The sequence below is a fragment of the Lissotriton vulgaris genome, chromosome 9, assembly GCF_964263255.1.
Source record: "Lissotriton vulgaris chromosome 9, aLisVul1.2, whole genome shotgun sequence".
Classification (NCBI taxonomy): domain Eukaryota; kingdom Metazoa; phylum Chordata; class Amphibia; order Caudata; family Salamandridae; genus Lissotriton; species Lissotriton vulgaris.
This window is the reverse complement of record NC_141697.1, coordinates 424,881,128-424,903,709: the sequence shown is the minus strand read 5'-3', so window position 1 is coordinate 424,903,709 and position 22,582 is coordinate 424,881,128. Positions and strand designations below refer to the sequence as shown.

At 43.4% G+C, this 22,582-nt stretch overlaps 1 protein-coding gene across 3 annotated transcripts in view; it reads right to left on the bottom strand.

The window, feature by feature from the left end:
• Positions 1-15,559: 15,559 nt before the first annotated feature.
• The window catches only part of LBHD2 (LBH domain containing 2), a 353,161-nt gene continuing 346,138 nt past the window's right edge, over positions 15,560-22,582 (bottom strand). For all 3 annotated transcript variants that reach the window (XM_086937843.1, XM_086937845.1, XM_086937842.1), the window contains exon 5: positions 15,560-18,305. In XM_086937843.1, the coding sequence (XP_086793969.1) occupies positions 18,226-18,305 (80 nt within the window). In that variant the 3' untranslated portion in view covers positions 15,560-18,225. The remainder of the gene's footprint in view (positions 18,306-22,582) is intronic.

Below are 22,582 nucleotides of genomic sequence, written 5' to 3'. Positions count from 1 at the left end.
CTTCCCTCGTGTTTAGACAATTGTGGTGAGTTTATCTATTTTCGCCGTTGTTGTCATCTTTAGCCATACTAGTCCTCATTCATTCCAAAAGGATGTGTGCCATGTCAACTCTTCACTTTTCTCTGCACGCAGCCTGCAATGCCAGTGTGTGGGTGTTAAGGTCAGGGCCTCTAAGGCTGCTACAGAAAAGGTGCTGCAGCCCCCTTAGAGCCCTTAGAGGCCTTCCCTGAACACAGTGCCCTTGGTTCCCATGTTACGTTTTACAAGGGGCTTACCTGTGGCCAGAGATGTGCCAATTCCAATTGTCGAAAAAAAAGAGTTATTGAGTAAGGATACACTCCTTCCCTTGTCATATTCTGTAAACTACATTATTCAAAAACAAGATATCAATGAATGCGTGCGATTAGAGCACGTGACCCGTCCCGGTCACATTTTATACATAAGTGGAAAATCTGACACGAACTGCCGCGCCCATCTGTCGCACTGCGGAGTGGGAAATCTTCCCTCGTGTTTAGACAATTGTGGTGAGTTTATCTATTTTCGCCGTTGTTGTCATCTTTAGCCATACTAGTCCTCATTCATTCCTTCTTCCTTCAAAACTTTAGAAATCACTGCGGGGACAGCGGAGGTTCATCCTTTTTCTTTATTTCATTTTTCATATATCAACTGAGTGCTACTGAGGCATTTCACAGTGACACGTTTTCATAAAGATCAAGATAAACACTTTCAGCAACAAATGACTCATTTCATCTGTCCAATGCATTTCGAGCCTAGCTGGCTCTTCGTCAGGTGTCTTTGTAATAGAACAAAAACACATTTCAACTATCCATGCTCTGTTGCCCTTAACAAAAAATATACCTCTCCTTTTAAACTCAAAATTCGAAATACTGTAAAACTGTGTGTACTTGGAAACCATAACCCACACCTTCACCCTTACGAATGTGAAAAACGTATGACCAATCCTAAAACTACAGGCATTTTTCGAATTCTCAAATCAGCTCTTAATCTACCCTCGCTACTACCAGCTGTCTCCATTCCCTTCTTTATCATACGCATCGTAATTACCTCGTGCGAGTCACCGCCAGCAGCCTGACCTCCTCATGTTCATTGCTCAATGCTTGTAACGTTGTTAAATCCCAGTCCCAGTCAACCGTTAAATACTAAACAGAAGCCTCCCCACTTGTGTTGAATCAGGTGTAGGTACTCCCTCACCGAACCTGATGTCCAAAAATCTTTAAAGCTGTCCGATATAATTAAAAAGCCTCACGTAAACTACAAAACCCATAATGCATTCCCCAATGACACAGTCATAAAATGAACCTCGATTAACCCAATCCACACTGAATATTTGCTGAAACATAAATCGATGAGTGAATTACATTAATATAGGAAATGTGCAAAACATCATGCTGTGATAACAGAATTTCACCAGAAAAAACAACATGTAAACCGTGGTTCAACAGTTCATAGTACTAATGCGCTTTAGATGGATGTAATCGTCAATTTGTAATATCAACTTTCTGCTTACCCGCTGCCTCTTTAGTGATTAAAGTTCTCTATTCCATAAGTTCCTTTGAAATCACACATTTATCCTTGGGGTGCAAGCCTGGTTGGGACGGTTCATTTCGTAGACAAAAGAGTTATTGAGTTAGGATGCACTCCTTCCCTTGTCATATTCTGTAAACTTCATTATTCAAGAACAAGATATCTATGAATGCGTGCGATCAGAGCACGTGACCCGTCCCGGTCACATTTTATACAAAAGCGGAATATCGGAAATGAACTGCCGCGCCCATCTGTCGCACTGCGGAGTGGGAAATCTTCCCTCGTGTTTAGACAATTGTGGTGGGTTTATCTATTTTCGCCTTTGTTGTCATCTTTAGCCATACTAGTCCTCATTCATTCCAAAAGGATGTGTGCCATGTCAACTCTTCACTTTTCTATGCACGCAGCCTGCAATGCCAGTGTGTGGGTGTTAAGGTCAGGGCCTCTAAAGCTGCTACAGAAAAGGTGCTGCAGCCCCCTTGGAGCCCTTATAGGCCTTCCCTGAACACAGTGCCCTTGGTTCCCATGTTACATTTTACAAGGGGCTTACCTTTGGCCAGAGATGTGCCAATTCCAATTGTTGAAAAAAAAGAGTTATTGAGTAAGGATACACTCCTTCCCATGTCATATTCTGTAAACTACATTATTCCAAAACAAGATATCTATGAATGCGTGCCATCAGAGCACGTGACCCGTCCCGGTCACATTTTATACATAAGTGGAAAATCGGACACGAACTGCCGCGCCCATCTGTCGCACTGCGGAGTGGGAAATCTTCCCTCGTGTTTAGACAATTGTGGTGAGTTTATCTATTTTCGCCGTTGTTGTCATCTTTAGCCATACTAGTCCTCATTCATTCCTTCTTCCTTCAAAACTTTAGAAATCACTGCGGGGACAGCGGAGGTTCATCCTTTTTCTTTATTTCATTGTTCATATATCAACTGAGTGCTACTGAGGCATTTCACAGGGACACGTTTTCACAAAGATCAAGATAAACACTTTCAGCAACAAATGACTCATTTCATCTGTCCAATGCATTTTGAGCCTAGCTGGCTCTTCATCAGGGGTCACCGTAATAGAACAAAAACACATTTCAACTATCCATGCTCTGTTGCCCTTAACAAAAATATACCTCTCCTTTTAAACTCAAAATTCGAAATACTGTAAAACTGTGTGTACTCGGAAACCATAACCCACACCTTCACCCTTACGAATGTGAAAAACGTATGACCAATACTAAAATTACATGCATTTTCCTAATTCTCAAATCAGCTCTTAATCTACCCTTGCTACTACCAGCTGTCTCCATTCCCTTCTTTATCATACGCATCGTAAATACCTTGTGCGAGTCACCGCCAGCAGCCTGACCTCCTCATGTTCATTGCTCAATGCTTGTAACGTTGTTAAATACCAGTCCCGGTCAACCGTTAAATACTAAACAGAAGCCTCCCCACGTGTGTTGAATCAGGTGTAGGTACTCCCCCACTGAACCCGATGTCCCAAAATCTTTAAAGCTGTCCGCTATAATTAAAAAGCCTAACGTAAAATACAAAACCCATAATGCATTCCCCAATGACACCGTCATAAAATGAACCTCAATTAACCCAACCCACACTGAATATTGCTGAAACATAAATGGATGAGTGAATGACATTAATATAGGAAATGTGCAAAACCTCATGCTGTGATAACAGAATTTCACCAGAAAAAACAACATGTAAACCGTGGTTCAACAGTTCATAGTAGTAATGCGCTGTAGATGGATGTAATCGTCAATTTGTAAGATCAACTTTCTGCTTAACCACTGCCTCTTTAGTGATTAAAGTTCTCTATTCCATAAGTTCCTTTGAAATCACACATTTATCCTTGGGGTGCAAGCCTGGTTGGGACGGTTCATTTCGTAGAAAAAAGAGTTATTGAGTTAGGATGCACTCCTTCCCTTGTCATATTCTGTAAACTTCATTATTCAAAAACAAAATATCTATGAATGCGTGCGATCAGAGCACGTGACCCGTCCCGGTCACATTTTATACATAAGTGGAAAATCGGAAACGAACTGCCGCGCCCATCTGTCGCACTGCGGAGTGGGAAATCTTCCCTCGTGTTTAAACAATTGTGGTGAGTTTATCTATTTTCGCCGTTGTTGTCATCTTTAGCCATACTAGTCCTCATTCATTCCAAAAGGATGTGTGCCATGTCAACTCTTCACTTTTCTCTGCATGCAGCCTGCAATGCCAGTGTGTGCGTGTTAAGGTCAGGGCCTCTAAGGCTGCTACAGAAAAGGTGCTGCAGCCCCCTTGGAGCCCTTATAGGCCTTCCCTGAACACAGTGCCCTTGGTTCCCATGTTACGTTTTACAAGGGGCTTACTTGTGGCCAGAGATGTGCCAATTCCAACTGTCGAAAAAAAAGAGGTATTGAGTAAGGATACACTCCTTCCCTTGTCATATTCTGTAAATTTCATTATTCAAAAACAAGATATCTATGAATGCGTGCGATCAGAGCACGTGACCCTTCCCGGTCACATTTTATACATAAGTGGAAAATCAGACACGAACTGCTGCGCCCATCTGTCGCACTGCGGAGTAGGAAATCTTCCCTCGTGTTTAGACAATTGTGGTGAGTTTATCTATTTTCGCCGTTGTTGTCATCTTTAGCCATACTAGTCCTCATTCATTCCTTCTTCCTTCAAAACTTTAGAAATCACTGCGGGGACAGCGGAGGTTCATCCTTTTTCTTTATTTCATTTTTCATATATCAACTGAGTGCTACTGAGGCATTTCGCAGTGACACGTTTTCATAAGGATCAAGATAAACACTTTCAGCAACAAATGACTCATTTCATCTGTCCAATGCATTTCGAGCCTAGCTGGCTCTTCGTCAGGTGTCTTTGTAATAGAACAAAAACACATTTCAACTATCCATGCTCTGTTGCCCTCAACAAAAAATATATATCTCTCCTTTTAAACTAAAAATTCTAAATACTGTAAAACTGTGTGCACTCCCCCGAAACCATAACCCACACCTTCACCCTTACGAATGTGAAAAACGTATTGTAGGAGAGTAGGGTCTGCAATCCTATGATCACCCAGATTTTTTGCTTTTGTTTCACTGGTTTACGACTTTCTCTGACTGTGGGCCTGCCAATCAGACCCACAGCCTGGCTGTTCTCTTTCTAAATTACGATATGTACCCTAGGTGCATCTACCAATTGGTACTGGGCCACCTTATCAGACCCCGTAACGCAGGGCATAGGTGTACCCAGGGCCGCCAGGGCCTGCAGCATGTATTATGCCACCCCTGGCTGGCCTCCTAAATTTGACACAACTGGCTGCATGACAGCTGGGGCAAAGTCGTGTAATCACCCTTTGCTTTAGGTATAGTAGCTCTATATCTAACCATACAATGGACACCCGAGTTCCTATCAGTCACTCCTATGGCAGGCCTTGACAATCCTGAAGGCAGAGTGCGTGGGCTCGTGTGAACTAGGTTCTGGCCCGAGCCGAGCCCGGTTACAGCTTGCGGAATCAAGACCCAATGGCTGTTCCATGATAACGCGTACCACATCGGTAACTCCGGTGTCGCGTTATCAAGGCATGTCGAGTAAGGTGTCATACGAATCGGGATGCTGCCCCCTCACCAATTCTGGCGACGAGGTTAGCATTCCGCCCTTCTAGAGGGACACGACATGTACGTAACTGTGAACCCCGGTTAAAGTTAACTAAAGCCTCAGCTCCACAAAATGGATGCTGCCACCACAGACACGAGTCTGACCTCCTGCTGCTGGGAGTCCTTCCAGCGAGGAGAGCTTGGACAAAGGGTTTCCTGTCAAGGGCGGTGTTCGCACCGTCCCAGACAGGGTTTGTGCATTCTGGGTAGGTAGGGCTTTTGCGAGAAGGTGACTGCGGAGTGGCACCCCGGTGCTCACTACGCATCTGCCGGTCAGAACCAGTTCCAGGGGCGCCAGCCCTGGCCTGGGGAAAGTCCGGCAGGGGAGAGGGGTGTAACTACCCCCCTGCCTGGTCCCACCCTTAGGGCAGGACCTAGTCATGTACCCACCCCTTTCTTTAGAATAAAGGCCGGAGCGGGGACCCTTCCAAATCAGATCATCTTTGAATCAAGAACTACTTTCTACGAAAGGACATTCGAGACTCTTCTCAAGATTTCTCCCTTGTGACTAAGGAGTAGTCACCCTGCATCAGCAGGCACCATCTAAGAACTCTGCGGTTTGCTGCAAGTCCTTCCTCAAGGATCCGACGGCCCAGCTCGATGAGAACCGGCTTCCCTGGCACCTCTGACCTCTACCCACGTCATCAGCTCAGCTGTGACCTGTGGGTGCGACGAGACCTCGAGGGACCGGCCATCATCAGAACCTGCACGCTCTTAAACCAGCATGACCATCGAAGCGATTCCCTGGTGAGTGCTCTGGGGTCCGAGAAGCCCCGACCCTGAGCCGCTCCAGCACCGAAGTGCAGTCTCCCAGCATCTCCACGATCTGCGTGGGGCCCTTCTGCTCGCTGCTCAGCACGTTGTCTGGTCACTAGCCGCTGGCCGGTGCCCTTCCGTGACGACATCCGACGATCAACACTGCTGGTCTGGTTGCTCCAGACTGGCCCTTGCTTCCATCTTTGCGAGAAGCACCCCGGACCCTCCTGGTCCACTCAAGACGCCATCTTAGGCCCACCACGTGGCCCTGAGATCTGCCAAGGCTTGTTGCCCCATCCTGGGCCCAGCGACGCCGACAGCATCATCCTTCGTGGGACAGCTCGCACCTCCACCGTGGTCGCCGACAACGCCTCCTGGTCCGTGAGACTGCAGAGCCTAGCGTCGCCCACTCACCTGGTCGAGGTGACGGCCAACCGGTGCCTTCCTGGTACCCCCTGACTACTGGCTAGTAGTACGAACTTGGTCCCCTCTGCTTTCAGGTATCAACAATCTCTGATCCAGGCTTGGATCTCTACGAACTATTCATCACTGGTCGCCGGCCAGCAACTCCTTTTCTTCCGGCTCCTGGCTCGTCAGCGAAGACCCCGACGCCTGTAAGACTTGTGCAGCCGCAGCCCTCGTGGCTAGGTAACTCGGCATTTCGGTGCCTGCATAGCCTCTTTACTCTAGGGTCCCGAGTCCCTCGCTTCCGACTTGCCTGATCGGGTCCGCCCGAGACCTTAAACTTCCCGTGTCCTCGGACACTTGTTTTAATTGTGCACTTGAAGTATTTTCCTAAAGAGATTTGGTTTGTGCTTAGTACCCTGTCCTCATAAAGAGTCCAGGGCTGTTGTGATTCTTAATAAATATACTGTTTATTTTCATAACACTTGTGTGGTGTCCTTTCACTGGGTGTTCAAGGGGTACATGTGTGGTAAACAGCTGGCTTAACGCGCCCTCTCGAGTCTTTAGCCTTAGACTGCTCGTATCCACGCTACTAGGATAGCTGGTCTATAGGTTGACTTACAACCAAACACCATAAGGGTCGTTGGAACGATACATAGCGGTCGCTAGAATAGCGAACGTTGCATATCGGGCCAACTTCTCACACGTATGACCAACCTAAAACTACAGGCATTTTTCGAATTCTCAAATCAACTCTTAATCTACCCTCGCTACTACCAGCTGTCTCCATTCCCTTCTTTATCATATGCATCGTAAATACCTCGTGCGAGTCACCGCCAGCAGCCTGACCTCCTCATGTTCATTGCTCAATGCTTGTAACATTGTTAAATACCAGTCCCGGTCAACCGTTAAATACTAAACAGAATCCTCCCCACGTGTGTTGAATCAGGTGTAGGTATTCCCCCACTGAACCCGATGTCCCAAAATCTTTAAAGCTGTCCGCTATAATTAAAAAGCCTCACGTAAACTACAAAACCCATAATGCATTCCCCAATGACACCGTCATAAACTGAACCTCGATTAACCCAACCCACACTGAATATTTGCTGAAACATAAATCGATGAGTGAATGATATGAATATAGGAAATGTGCAAAACCTCATGCTGTGATAACAGAATTTCACCAGAAAAAACAACATGTAAACCGTGGTTCAACAGTTCATAGTAGCAATGCGCTTTAGATGGATGTAATCGTCAATTTGTAAGATCAACTTTCTGCTTAACCGCTGCCTCTTTATGATTAAAGTTCTCTATTCCATAAGTTCCTTTGAAATCACACATTTATCCTTGGGGTGCAAGCCTGGTTGGGACGGTTCATTTCGTAGAAAAAAGAGTTATTGAGTTAGGATGCACTCCTTCCCTTGTCATATTCTGTAAACTTCATTATTCAAAAACAAGATATCTATGAATGCGTGCGATCAGAGCACGTGACCCGTCCCGGTCACATTTTATACATAAGTGGAAAATCGGAAACGAACTGCCGCGCCCATCTGTCGCACTGCGGAGTGGGAAATCTTCCCTCGTGTTTAGACAATTGTGGTGAGTTTATCTATTTTCGCCGTTGTTGTTATCTTTAGCCATACTAGTCCTCATTCATTCCAAAAGGATGTGTGCCATGTCAACTCTTCACTTTTCTCTGCACGCAGCCTGCAATGCCAGTGTGTGCGTGTTAAGGTCAGGGCCTCTAAGGCTGCTACAGAAAAGGTGCTGCAGCCCCCTTGGAGCCCTTATAGGCCTTCCCTGAACACAGTGCCCTTGGTTCCCATGTTACGTTTTACAAGGGGCTTACCTGTGGCCAGAGATGTGCCAATCCCAATTGTCGGCACAAAGGCACAGCTTTGGTAAAGAACACAGGCCCCTGGAACCTCATTGGCAGGGACCCATGGCACACCAAATCAAAATGCATCATGTGTCAGGCAAAAGGGGGGGGGGGGTAACCATGCAAACAGTGGCACTTTCTTACACATCTGCAGCACGGTGCACTCCAGCAACCACAGCGTGCCATGCAACTTTAACACTGCAACCTAGTCGACCTATTTTTTTGTTTTACAGATACTAACTCTCAAAGTTGGTGATTGTTTCTCTAAAACAAAATAGCAATGGCCTTGACTTGCTGGATGGAGTTTTATCCAGCTGTGTGGGGGTGATTGTTGAATTTTCCTAAAACATGGAAAAAGGGGATTTGAGGGGCAGCCAATTGCAGGGGTTTTTGAGCTGTTCTTGGGCTATGGACATAGCCCAACCTATAAAAGTAGCCAATTTTTTCAACCAGCCACCATTTTATCGAGGTGGCATGGTGGCTGGTATCCTCTGTAGGTAGGATTTTTGTCATGAATAGGTAGTGATCTATGTGCTTTAGTGAGGTTAGTCCAGCATTTGGTAGTATTATTTATCAGTTGCACTCACAGTATTATGGCTAACGATGACAAGGTGTCCTCATTGGACTTCTGGAGCCGGTAGGCAGGGACTCTAGTGGTGACATGATTCAAGCAGTGTGTTTGGCTGGCTTGGTCTGGAGTGATCAGGGGGACAGCGATCAGGATGATGGTTTGGAGGATGGAAATAAGCAGATGGGGGACAAAGGTCAACAGACAAGGTCATGAAGCCCCCTTTGAAAGCACATGAAAGCTCATTCAGTTAGGCAACAGGAAAGGAATAGTAGTAGGAACCGGGGCTGGAGACCTTCCTCCAAGACCCCGGCTTGTCTTTAGCTGTATACCCCATGCTAAGCAGCAATTAGGCACAGGTAGCTCTCCCTTGGATTGTTTGGGCATCTCTCCTTTCAGCAAAGGACCTTTACCAGCACACCAGGCCTCTCCTCTTTTCAGCAGGACAATGACAGAAGTGGTGTACCAGATTCAGTAGATCTTAGTGTGGTTCACTGGCCCCAAGGAGAAGGGAAGTCGAGGCCCCGTGCGGTCAGCTGGACACCGACACTGGACAACAACATCACTGCCTCACAAAGATTTAGTATGGACTCAATAGTGAAATGGGTTGGAGGGTTAAGGGCAACTCCCAGAGGTACGGTACACAGGGTATCTCTCCCGCCTCATCAGTGGAGCTGGAAAGGCAAGGTACGGCTCCTCAATGTAACTTGAGCCGTAAGGAAGCGGTACAGTATGATGTGGGAGCCCAAGTCTGGGCAGTTGAGAACGGCCAGCGGATGGCTGAAGGCGAATTGGGGGATGTTACTTTGCTTGATAATGATGAGGAGAACATGGAGGAGGGTGGTGTGTGATAAGGAGAATGTACAGGATGAGGAAGTGGTATGGTGGCAGGATGGTAAGGTAGTGCCACTAATCAATCTGCTATGAGTTGTCCACAGATATCAAAGGATCAGCACCCTCAAATCAGTCAAGGTGGAACATGGCGCACAAATAAGATGGTGAAGCAGTGTGTCCCTGTGTGGGCACTGGCGTAAGTTTTGCTCACGTAAGCAGGGAGGCCCGCTTAAGAAAAGGCCTGGTTACGCAGGGTGGGCTTGCGTCACAAATATGGTATCTGTTGGAGTCGAGGCAAAGAAACCTCATGGGTGCGGGGAGGTTCGCTTAAGGAAAGGTCTTTATATGAGAGATACTGGAGTAGGAGGCCTTGGGGACAGTAGGGGACACCTAAGCACTTAGAGTCCAGTCTGTGTCTTAACCTTAATTTTGAGGGGAAAAGGATGACAAAGCTAAGAATTTGGAAAGGTGAGTACATGCTATAACTCTTGGATAGGGAATTAAGGGCAACAGAATGGTCAAAGGAGGAATGATTTGAGCTGTGCAAATGGCTGAAGGTGCCGGTAGCTATTGAAATTTGGCCTGCAGCGTTCCTATGCTAGTGTGTACTACGAGAAGTACCCAGGAGGTCAGTCGCATTATTTAAATACATGGAATTTATCAGGAAAGCCCAACTAAACTATAGGGGCTATGCGTGGGCACAATATGATGAGGAATTTAGGGCTTGCATGGCAGTAGATCCGGAAGCGCAGTGGGGGGAGATTAACATTGATTTATGGCAGCTCACCATGGGTCTTGAAAAGTTCTGCAAGACAGCTTTTACAGCCACCGGTTTGTCAATAGTATATTGGACCTTTCAGGGGTGCTCCACCCGGGATGGGGTGGGGGTGTCTAGTAAAGGACAAGGCAGTCAAACAGGCGTGTGCTGGGTTTTCAGTAAGAGTCTTGCAGTAGAGAATATTGCTAATTCAGGCAGAAATAGTCAAAATCTGCATACTGGAATCCCTTGGTCAATTGCTGCGGGCAGGTAGTCATGCAGGATACCATGCACGGCAAGAACCGCAGGAGGCCAGTGGGGGCAATATCAGGTTGAGGCAGTCAGTTACAGAACAGGGAGGGGTGGTCAAGGAGCTGAGGGTAAAGCTCATATGACAGTTGTATTGGACAGTTTGCAATTTTGGCTTTCCCATTACGGACGGGAAGATGATGCAAGGCTATTGTTACAGGGTTTCACTTGTAGATTTAGATTAGGTTACAAGGGCCCGGGGTCCGGTGCTGTGCAGTTAACTTAAAATTTGCCAGTGCACACAGACAGGTGGTGAGGGATATGATGAATAAAGATATTTTAGAAGAAAGGATGGTGGCCCCTTTAATGATTGGCCTTTGCAAATTTTAAGTCAGAGCGGGGTCTAACTATTAACTCATCTAAGACGTTTACAATGAATTGTGGGTCAGGGTGTAAAAAGTCCAGAAAAATATTTATAGATAAAAATATTAGATCGAAAGTACTAAGACTTTTTCCTACCTAAAATAAGGAGATTACTATATATAAGGACTCTATCTGCCTTATCTAACTTTAGTAGGAAATTAGGCAGACACTCGAAGGTGGAATTATCAAATATATATAAAGCAAAATGTGTCACGGTTGCTTCCTACGGAGCTGGTATATAGGGGCATGAGGATGTCAGCCCCATTCAGGTAGCGCAAAATATCTTTTTGAGATTCTTGCTGATGGTCCCAAACAGTACTTCATCTTTCATATGCCACACGGAACTAGGGTTGTTATATCTGGAGGATATTATAAAGATTCAACCGGTCCTGTTGTGGCATAGGATATGGACAACAGAGGAAATGAAGTTTAATCGCCGGATCTTAACAGATTGTATGGGCCTGGATGGGGTGAAACAAGTTAGTTGGTTGTACTATGTAAAATCCTTCTTATATAATTTGGGCAACCATGAATTTTATGATGATCCCTTTTCCCTGAATAGGTTACTAAGGAAAGACCTTAAAAATCAATGCTTAAGTTTTCTGAGTGAACAGAGGTTATGTGTGGAAATGAATAAAATAACAGTGAAAGCACCCAATCTCACACTAACAACCTTTTGATTGCAGCCGTACTTATGTTTGATAACATGTGATTATGACAGATTTTTATTGATGAGTTTTTTGCCTGGGTATCCTGCATAGATCATTAAGCTTTCCTGATGCAAATGACTGGTCGAAAGAGCTGTGTAAATGCCCATGCAATGATATCTCTGTACAATCAACCATACATGTGGTATTCTTTTGTAAATTTTACTCAGTGCAGAGAAAATGATGGATTATTCCAGTCTTAAAAACATATGGTTCGAAACATTATTGTCCAGCATTTATGGCCCTACAACAGTTAGAGACAGAATTTGTTATAGCTTCTGTAACCGCCTTTTTAAAAAATATTTTTAAGTGTAGGAAATCAATTATGATGGGATAATATGAGAAAAGAAATAATGTCTATGTAATCGGTCCACTTTCTTTTCAATGTAAATATCTTTACATATATTTTAATAATGTTATCATGTTTTTTATGTGCTTTTATGGTAATGTATTTAACCGAATAAAGTGTTATTGATTGATTGATTGATTGATTGGCCAATGGAGAATTTAATTGTGTCACCCATAAGAGTTGTACCTAGAAAGGAGCCAGGTCAGTTCAGGTTAATGCAACATCATTCATGGCTGGAGGGCCAATCGGTGAATGATTTCATTCCAGACAGATAGGTTTCGGTATCATATTTATCAGTTGAAGTGGCCCTTTCATTAGTAGAAAAAGTTGGACAGAGGGCACTAATGGCAAGGAGCGGCATTAAGTTGACTTCCCTTTGCTGCCTGTACAACTTGATGACTCCCAGCTGCTAGGGAAACAGTTTGAGGACAAATGGTACGTAGGTAAGGCACTTCGAATGGGCTGTTCCATTTCATGCACTCTTTTTCAGTGCTCAGCATGTTACTGCAATGGTAATTTACATGGACTACAGGTCATGAGCACAGCACTCATTATTTGGATGAGTTTTTCTTTGTGGGGAACTCTGGTTCCACTGACTGCCAGCAGCTGCTGGTTAGATACAAGGAGCTCATTGGGGACTTTGGGGTGCCTCTGTCACTAGAAAAGACAGTGGGACCTCGTATGGTTCTGTCCTTTCTTGGTACTGAGATTAATTCAGGGGCCATGGAAGCAAAACATCCACAGGAGAAACAAACAACTGTGTTGCGGATGCTGGAGGAGATGGGACCCAAAGTCACAGTGAAAGGAGTGCATATTCTTCTTGGGCATTTGCGTTTTGCTTGCAGGGTGGTTAGAGCGGCGAGGACATTTTGCAGGAGGTTGGGATTGGAACTGTCAGGTTTGCCGTTACCCCACCACGATGTACGACTGTCAGCAGGGGTTAAAGAGGGCCTACGGATTTAAACAGTCTTTTTGCACTCATATAATGGTATTCCATTGGCAGCATTGACAGACATAGACTGAGACGTGCAGATATTTTCAGATGCAGCAAGTGGCATTGGCCTTGGTCTCTATTGGCAGGGGCAGTGCTACACAGAGGAATGGAGCAGTGGGGCTCCTGCTCTTGGATGCACAAGATTTTGGTGCATATTCTTTTTTGACACAGACATGACCTAATGCAATGTAACAAACACTTATATTTTCCTAATGTGACAGAGTGCCAAAGCCTTCATTAAACAGATGCCCTTCACATCCAGAGAAGGTTTCCCTAGGAGCTCACATGCACTGACTGAGGGACTGAGTGAGCAGCCACTCCCATACTGACCCTTTTTTTCATAATAATGTAGCACAAACTCGACCCGAAGGTATTGGAGCGCTTTACATGAGCACCAGTTACATTACACAAGAACACGTTCATTTTCTTTTTTATTTGGTAGGCACAGGAAGATTGAGGGCCATATCTATCACAATGTTCTTTTGCGATTCTCAAATAGCGATTTTGTGCAAATCGCTATTTGAGAATCGCATAACGCTATGTATGTAGGATTTGCAAATAATTTTGTGAATCCTACATATTCCTTAATTGGGAATCGCATATTGCGATTTGCAATTAAGGAATACCTCCCCATTCATTCCTATTGGCCTAAAGGCCCATAGGAATGAATGGGGAGACATTCTCAATTTGCGATTCTGAATTGGAGAATCGCAAATTGAGAATGCAAATTCAAGGGTGCCAGGGTGTCAAAAGGACACCCTGTTGCACCCCTGAAATGTACATGTGTGCACATGTGGAGCTGAAACATGACCTAAACACTTTGAAAAATGCAAAAAAGTGAATTGTTTAAAGAAATCGCAAATTACCACCAACTTGAAGTTGGTGGTAATTGCACTTTTAATTAAGGCCAAATTGCACTTGTTCTGTGCTTCTTACATTGCATTTAACCCCTTGCCTGCTGCCACGACTCCACGCCTGTGCGGCAAAATCGCGAGTGGGCGGGTTTATTTATTTATTATTTTATTTGAAACATTTGTATAGCGCAGCTGTCACTTTACAGGCATCCTGGCGCTGAGATGTCTCCAAGAGGAAGAAGCATGGGGGAGAAGCAGAGCAGTACGATGGCCATCAAGTTAACCCTTTGGAAACAGCCAAGTTTTGACACGTTTCCTAAAAGGAAGAAGTTCTTCCGTTTGACGGATATCTAGGGGCAGACTGTTCCAGAGTTTAGCGGCAGCAACTCCGAAAGATCTGCCCTCGGCTCTAGCTTTTTTGAATCTCAGCACTTTCACAAGACAAGCCGTTGCAGAACGAAGTGCTCTGGTTGGGGTATACCAGGCAAACATGGCTTGCAAAGAGCTGGGCCCAAGTCCATGCAGGGCTTTGAAAACGAGACAGAGGGATTTGAAGGACACTCGCTGGTTTAACGGGAGCCAGTGGAGTTCAGCCATCGCCGCTGTGGCCTAGGACCTCCTAGACCAGCCAAGGGCCAGTTTAGCAGCAACAAACTGTACTCTTTGAAGTCTGTCTAACAGCAGGCCTTGAGACTTGAGTAAAAGCGCGTTACAATAATCAAGGCGACTTAAAATAGTACACCTGACTATTAATGCCCGGGCCTGTAAGGGAAGCAGTGGCAAGATCTTACGTAGGGACCGAATGAGGGCAGAACAGGTGGACACTGTTTTCGCAACCTGGGCTTCCATGCTCAGTTTGTTGTCCATCATAACACCCAGATTGCGAACAGTGGTGACCGGTTGAGTTTTTTCCGCGGATTCTGGAGCCCAAAAATCCACTGGAAAGGGACGAGGAATCCAACTTCCAGCACAGAACAAAACCTCAGTTTTGGAGGCGTTAAACTGTAATGAGTTGTTATGTAGCCAGCCAGCCGTATCTCGCAGACAATCATGAAAGGACTCCAGCCGTCATCAGCACACGAGCGCCGTAGTGCATGAGGGATGGGGGCAAGGCGTTAAGGAATCGCAATTTGCGATTCCTTAAATGCAATCACAAAATAGGGAATCGCTAATTTTGCGATTCCTTATTTTTTTCGAGGCAGTTTTTCTTTAATACATACCATTAAGCCTAGATGCGATCGCAAACGCCAACATTTTGCAATTTTCGGCATTTGCGATCGCATTTTGGAATGATACATATGGCCCTGAGGCATTTGCCCAGAATCACAGGAAGTTGATATGCTACAGAGGCTCGAACCTGGTTCAACAGCTCCAAAGTCGGCAGCTCTGGCCGTAAGGCCACAACCTCTCCTTTTGTAGATAATGGATGATGAACTGCATTTTAAGCATTTTCCTTTTTTATGTCCGCTACTGGATGCAGCCAGTGTTAATGTGCGTGTAGCCTGTTCCCTTCAGTGCGAAGAGCAACCGTGTACCATTGAAACTGGGCAATAAAGGAAACGCAACACAAAATGGAACAAAGCATGGTATTATTCCAGATAATTTTTTTCATCAACAGACAATACGAAATACAGAATTGTTATACTTGAAGCTAGACTAGAAAAATATTGCTATGAATTCCTGTTTGTAGTTTCTATAAAGCTGTTCCAATCAGAATAAAAATACAAAACAACAGTTTTTCAACAGACAATGCTAATGCTATATATACACACACATACACAAAGAGATTAAATACGAAGACAGGGTGAAATAGGAGTTGCTCATTGCCCAATTTTTCAGCACACATTTCACATTCTATTTCATCTCATTCCAATGCGTTCATGTGCAGACTATTTTTGTCTTATTTACACAAAGAGCGCAGTTAGTCTAGTTTTCCCCAAATGCAGCCTGTTTCATGAATTTTAAAATAAATGGTGTTCGAATTCAATAACTGGAAGAGAAATACAAAATAATAGGAAATTGAGCTGGAGGAGACGAATACAGAATACACAGAAGCAAGTTATTGTCAAAAATAATTACAACTGACATGTTTAATCATGTTCAGCATTGAATCACACATGAACTAGGTGGAGCTCGCTGTGCATTATGGGAAATGTATTTGGTCACAATCTCATGTCCCTGTCGTCCTTTTTTGCCCATATTCATGGAGGATCCATTGCTACCAGTCTGACTCTAAATGTTCTTAGAATCCAAAAATATGTCAGCATAGGTCAAGACGGAGGTCGAAAATGGAAAACAGAAAACAGAAAATTTGGAGCGATGATCCCAGCGTGAGTTTGAATGATGCCACTCCTTAGATTGTTTTCAAGAGTTTTCATCTTAAAACCTGGTGCGAGCTCAGCCTTACGCCATGGTACTGACATACTGTGAAAGCAAGCATTAAAGTCCTAAATGGCAGATAAACTCATCTTCTGAACCAGGGAGGCTTTCTCTAACGTTTTGTTAATAGTAATAACCTTCCCTGTAGAGTCTCCTTGCGCTGTCTGCTACCTTAAAAATAAAGAAGAGCCTTGTATGTAAAAGCAACAGTGAGAAAATATATATTTGAAAGTGGATTATAACCCTAATCTCTGCCTAAAGGAAGCCCAACATATGTCATCACTAAATCAACAGCACATCACGTGCACGTGATTACGTGACTATTCTGTATTCAATAGAGGAACTGCCTCACAGAAGTGTTTGAATAGCCCAATGATGCTGTGGAAAATGATTCAGCTTACCACAAACAGAAACAGCAGCTAAAGAGCTCATGTACATAGAAAAGCGCACACATGCACTGAAAATAGGCACGTACGCAGATCAGGTTGCGAAATACACAACCACATAGGATGCTTGCGCTCCTTCTCTGATTTCTAAATTTAGAGCGTGGCAGGTATATCAGCAAAGGTATCTTAGACCAGGAATGGAATACTGTGGCTTTTTCTGGGAAAAAAAGTGGAGGGCAGGCGCAGTAAGGTGCATATCAACAGTTTGCAAGGGTCACAATTCAATGTGTCTGTCCCACCCAGATTTCTGCATTTAAATAGTTAGAAAAGTGTCAGCATTGGCCTGAAAAAAAGGTCAACTGCATCTTAGGCCAAGTATGGGTCTAATGAAGTAGGACTTGTACCTGTGCACCCCAACATCCGTGGTTAACAAACTTGAAAGAACTTCAGGAGTCACCACATTAGTTGCGGAGACACTGACAATGTCGCCTCAAGAAGCAGCACCAGGTGAACCTACTTTAAGGACAGTGTGGGAAGTGGAACTTTCTTATCCCACACTGACACCAGATCAAAGTCATTAGCCCACAGACCTGCTTAAACATTCAAAACTGAAATGTTCAGGCCAATCAACAGTTGTTAAAACCAATGTGAAATTTGATTGGCTATCAGAAAAGTTTGTCAAGGTGCTCAGAAGCCCTCTTTATGAATGCCCACCTTTCTTACATGCAATGGGTTCCAATACACACAGCAGTTGGCCTCAGGTTTGCTCAGGACAGTGGACATTTGCACCCAAGGGCATGAAGAAATTTCCCCTGCAAATCTGCTATCTCAACGTCCGGCACAGGCTGATACATACACAAACGATGCTGAAATTGATTGCTCAAAAAGGTTTTAGCATGAAGACAAATAAGACACACATATATAGGCTATTTTAAAGCATGTAATCACCTTTCCCAATGTACTTTATGTAAGAAAACAGCATTTGCAAATTATTGGTATGTAGCACATATCGAAATAAATAGCTGTGCTTCTTCTACAAAAAATGGCTCTATCCAACACCCAAAATCCACACATCACAGTGCTAGTATATAAGCAGTAATCTGAAAACCCAAAAGTCCAGGGGGATAAGTACGGATCCGGTGGAAGCACGTCATATGTGAAGTTCTCTCCATCTACTCAGTGAGCGTACGCTAGCAGAATTTTCACCTCTAAGATCGAGTGCTAACACGCTGATTCCGGTAACTTGTCTGCGCATCAACAGTTTTCTAAGTGATACATATGAAGCTATGTACAGCAGGGATTTCAGTCTGGAACGCCACAAATGAAACAAAGAACAAATCTTTAGTTCCCCCACTCTCTTCAATGATCTCTAACTAAACCTTGTTTACACATAGATCACTTCTCTACGTTTCTTTGGAATGCTGGCCTCCAACATTCATGATGAGTTTTGACTTTAGTTGAGCGTGAGATGTCCTAGTCTTCGATTCCAGCTGTTTGGCTTTTCGTGTCGTCTGTGATATCTTCAGGATCTTGGCTGGAATGCGACCAGGCCCCTAAAAAAAAGAAGAAACAGGCACATCTAACTTAATTTGTCTTCCAGGAGAAAACATTTTTGTTTTTAGCAAAACTGGACCAGACAAACAGGGATCACATGGACGTGAGGAAAACCAAACACTATCATTTCACCTGACAAGCAAGAATGATAAATGCTAAATTTGGTACAGAAACAAGATTTTTTGCAGCTGAAGCATGGAGGCTAGACTGATTTCACAACAAATGCGCTATTGGCATTTCTTGTAAAGGTGCATTGTTCTGGATTACAGATTTGTACTTTTCCTCTATTTCAATTAAGCCTGGGTGGTAAACTCCGTTCCGCTCGCGGAATTTACGGAATTTGGGTAATTTCGCGTTCTGCGGAGAACGTGAAATTGCGCAAAATTCTGCGTTCTGCGATTTTGTGAAATTTTTTGCTTCTTTGCGTTCTCAAATGCGTGTTCGCAAGATATTTGCACCGAGCACGCATACAGCAATTGCGAACAGTAAAAAAGCATCGCGAACAAGCAATTCCGCATGTTCGTGGAGATTTTTTACCGTATCGCGGAGCTTTGCGTAACGCACTTACGCAAATTCCGCCCACCCCTAATTTAAATATTTCAAAGGAGGTCCCCAAAATATGCCTTTGCCTAGGTGGCGATTATTTATATTCGCCATGGTCAATGCGGCCCTGCTGACTGCAAGCCCTACTTGGAGGACCTTCTTTTGCTCTGAAATGACAACAGGGTTTCTTTAAAACACTGGAGAAGTTTATACAAAGCAATCAGTCTCCTCTACAATTTTGGAATTAGATGTTGGGATGTCAAAGTTATAGCATGCCCCATTAAGTTGGTTAGCCTCACACCTAACAAAGGTCGTCAAAGATTCCTACTTTCACCGGAGGGGAAGTTTAACTTCTTCACCTTGGAACAAAACAACCACCGAAGAACGTGGACAGAAGTCAACTATCAATCTTTGAAAGCTACAGATATCCTCCATCATTAGGCTGATTGGCAGTGAACAGACGTGGATGTCTGTACCATCACCACTGAGGTGCTACATGCAAGTTGGTGTTTTTTTCACCAATCCCACTGACCTTTGTGAATAACCTTGATAAGCCTAGGATCTCTAGAGGACACTCTCCTTAAAAGACGGTCTTTGATAATAAATTGCTCCATCCTTTTAATTTAAACTGCTTTTTAAATGGACAGTACATTTGTATCCCTAATAGACTCCTTTTATTTCTATTTTCAAATATATTTTTTTAATATTTCACCCATGTAGTTGAAGAGGTTATGGGATTATCATTGTTCGTCAATCCACAGACTAAGTTTCTCCCGAGTTCCTTTATAGTTTTTCATAAAATGTTCTCTTTAGTTTTTTTTTACCTAGCTTGGACCTCATGTTTGCAGTTGCATGATGATCTTTATTGACGGTTAATTAAAACCATATTAGTTTTCATAATACTACAAATAAACTGTCAAAAAATATAAAGCCAAATAAAATGTAATATTTTTATAAAAAGGCGGCTATTCTTTGAGTCACTAAAGGTTCTTAGTTTTTGTCCAACAAATGGACTCTAAGCATATAATCTTCTTGCATTGTTATTTGCTCCCCAGCATTTTGGGATAGTAATCCTTGAGCTCAGGTCATGCTAAGGAGACGTGAGGCAGGATACATTAAATATTCTTTGATTCGCCTGTTGAAGATCATACTGGCCAAGTTGTTGCAGAGACGTACTTAGCCATGTAACAATTCAATATATTTGGCCACCCACTCCACAACTTGAGGATTTCCTGTGCATATACACAAAAAATGTGAACTGATTCTCGAACAGGAGGCATGTTCCAAATGCTGCCATGACAATCCATACACAAATAAGTAGGGATGGGATAAATTATCGTAGTGGTGCTATGCAAAGTTCTGCGAAACGGTAAATAATCTCAACGAGCACGCAAAAGTTCTGCGAACACACGGAATTGCTTGTTCTGCCCGTTCGTGATGCTTTTCTCCTGTTCGCGAACGCGAACACACATTTTGAAAGCGCGAACAAGCAAAAAAATCCACTAAGCTGCGGATCGCAGAATTTCTGACAATTCTGCATTCTCCGCGGAACGCGAAATTACCCAAATTTCTCAAATTCCGCAAGCGGAACAGAATTTACCGCCCATGCCTACAAATAAGCACACCCTTTAATGCATTTTTACAAGACCGAAACAATGAAGGCAGTAATGCAAGCATGTAAAACTATATCAGAATCATCTTGATGCTCTCTTCAGATAATGCTACCTTAACAGTTTCAAAAATACTTTTCGTGGTGTTTATGGGAGCCTGGAGGTCTACAGATCTCTTTTGGTGGATTGCAACCACATTTCTTTATGGGGGAGCATCATGGTCGGACTGGCCTCTAGGGCAATCAGGCAGTGCTTAATTGTCTAGTTAAATAGGTCAGTGTGTGAACCATTTTTGTTTAGAATTGTGTGGGCCTGTTTTATGGCCAGTTGGGTCAGTTTCTACTATTGATTTCCCTGATATTACCAAAAATGCTGCCTGCAGCAAACACAAACATCTCCCATACCTTGCAAAATACTATTTCTTTAAAGCACAAAATAGGCGCAATATCTAATGGGGGCCACTTTTTTAGCTATCTGATTCGCTAATGGGGGCCACTTTTATTTTGGTGCCAAGGCCTATTTTTGTCTCTGGTCAACTCTGGGGAGTATGGTAAGACTTTGGCAAGTGTCAATTTTAGCTTCTCTGATAAGAGCAATTATATATTGTGAAATATGTGTTAGGGGATTACTGAATAATGTGGTCCATGTAGACTTCTGAAAATACTAAAATAAAGTTACTGAAATATGATATAGAAAACTACATGTACCCAAATGCACTGGGGTGACAGTAAAATGCCAACATATATGAAACTTCAGAGCTCAGTCATGTGAGAGTGCAAATAGACAATTTTTCAAACACCTTGTGATTTCCCAGTGCTGCCTCTTTAGGCCCTCACCTATTGTGCTAATATAACCAAAACTGATTAATGAGGTGACATAGTAAAACACTTTGAAAATGTATGTTTCTTCTTTGCTGATAATCTGTTTCAACTGGAAAACATGTAAAGTGATTACTCATTTGTTCAGTTAACAACGAATGTGATGAAACTAGTGACATCAAAATGTTTTACTAGACTCTTTCTACTAGAAACCAAAGGGGTTATACCGATGTGCCAACACAAGTAAAAGATTTGAAAATCATGCTTTACTCTAACAAATAAAACCACTGTCAGATACTCACTTGGATAGTATCACAAGAGACAGGGGCCTAGATGAATCATCGTTCCTATGTGCGATTTCTTAATAGCGATTTTTACCGAATCGCTATTAAGAAATCGCAAAATGTGATGTATGTTTTAAGTCGCTATTATTTTGCGATTCCTTATTATTCCTAATTTGCGAATTCGCAAGTTGCGAATTCGCAAATAAGGAATAATTTCCCATTCATTCCTATGGGCCAGGAGGCCCATAGGAATGATTGCGAAATAATTCTCAAATTGCAAATTCGCAATTTGCAAATAGCAATTTGAGAATTATTGCAAGGGTGCAGGTGTGTCTCATGGACACCCTGCTGCACCCCTGAAACTTACATGTGTGTGCATATGGCGCACATACATGCCCTATGGGCATGTATGTGTGTCACATGCCATCCTCAAAATTGCCACATTTTGGTTTTTGAAAGTATTTCGCAAAGTAACACGAACCTCAAGTTGGTGTTAATTTGCGATTCCTTAACCTGAATTCGCAAATTAAAAAATCTTCATACATGGCATTTAAGGAATCGCAAAATTGCGATTCCTTAAATGCTTAAGCAAAATAAGGAATCACAATTTTTTGCGAATTCTTATTTTGCTAATTTCACATACATCCCAAAAGATTCTGCGAATTTCGGCCTCAACGAATCGCAAAATGCTTAATACATCTAGGCCCTAGAGAGCACATGGTGTGCTTTTATGAAGGTCTCCAAGGCTTTGAAACTAAGTGTTACTCACAGACCTTCCTTGCACCTATATAGTACTAGGCCTGGGTAGAATTTAAATTCCACTAGTGTAATTCATGTAACTTCAGGACTTAAGTGTCATGTTTGTAACACAACATTCGCGAAATTACGGCATTATGAAACTTCATGCAATTAAATGCTGCTCATCATTAAAATGTACGGGGAATGGAGCAAATCATGGTAGCTTGTGGTAAAAATGTATCACAAACACAGGAAAAACAGTTGTTGTTTGTGGTGCCCTTGT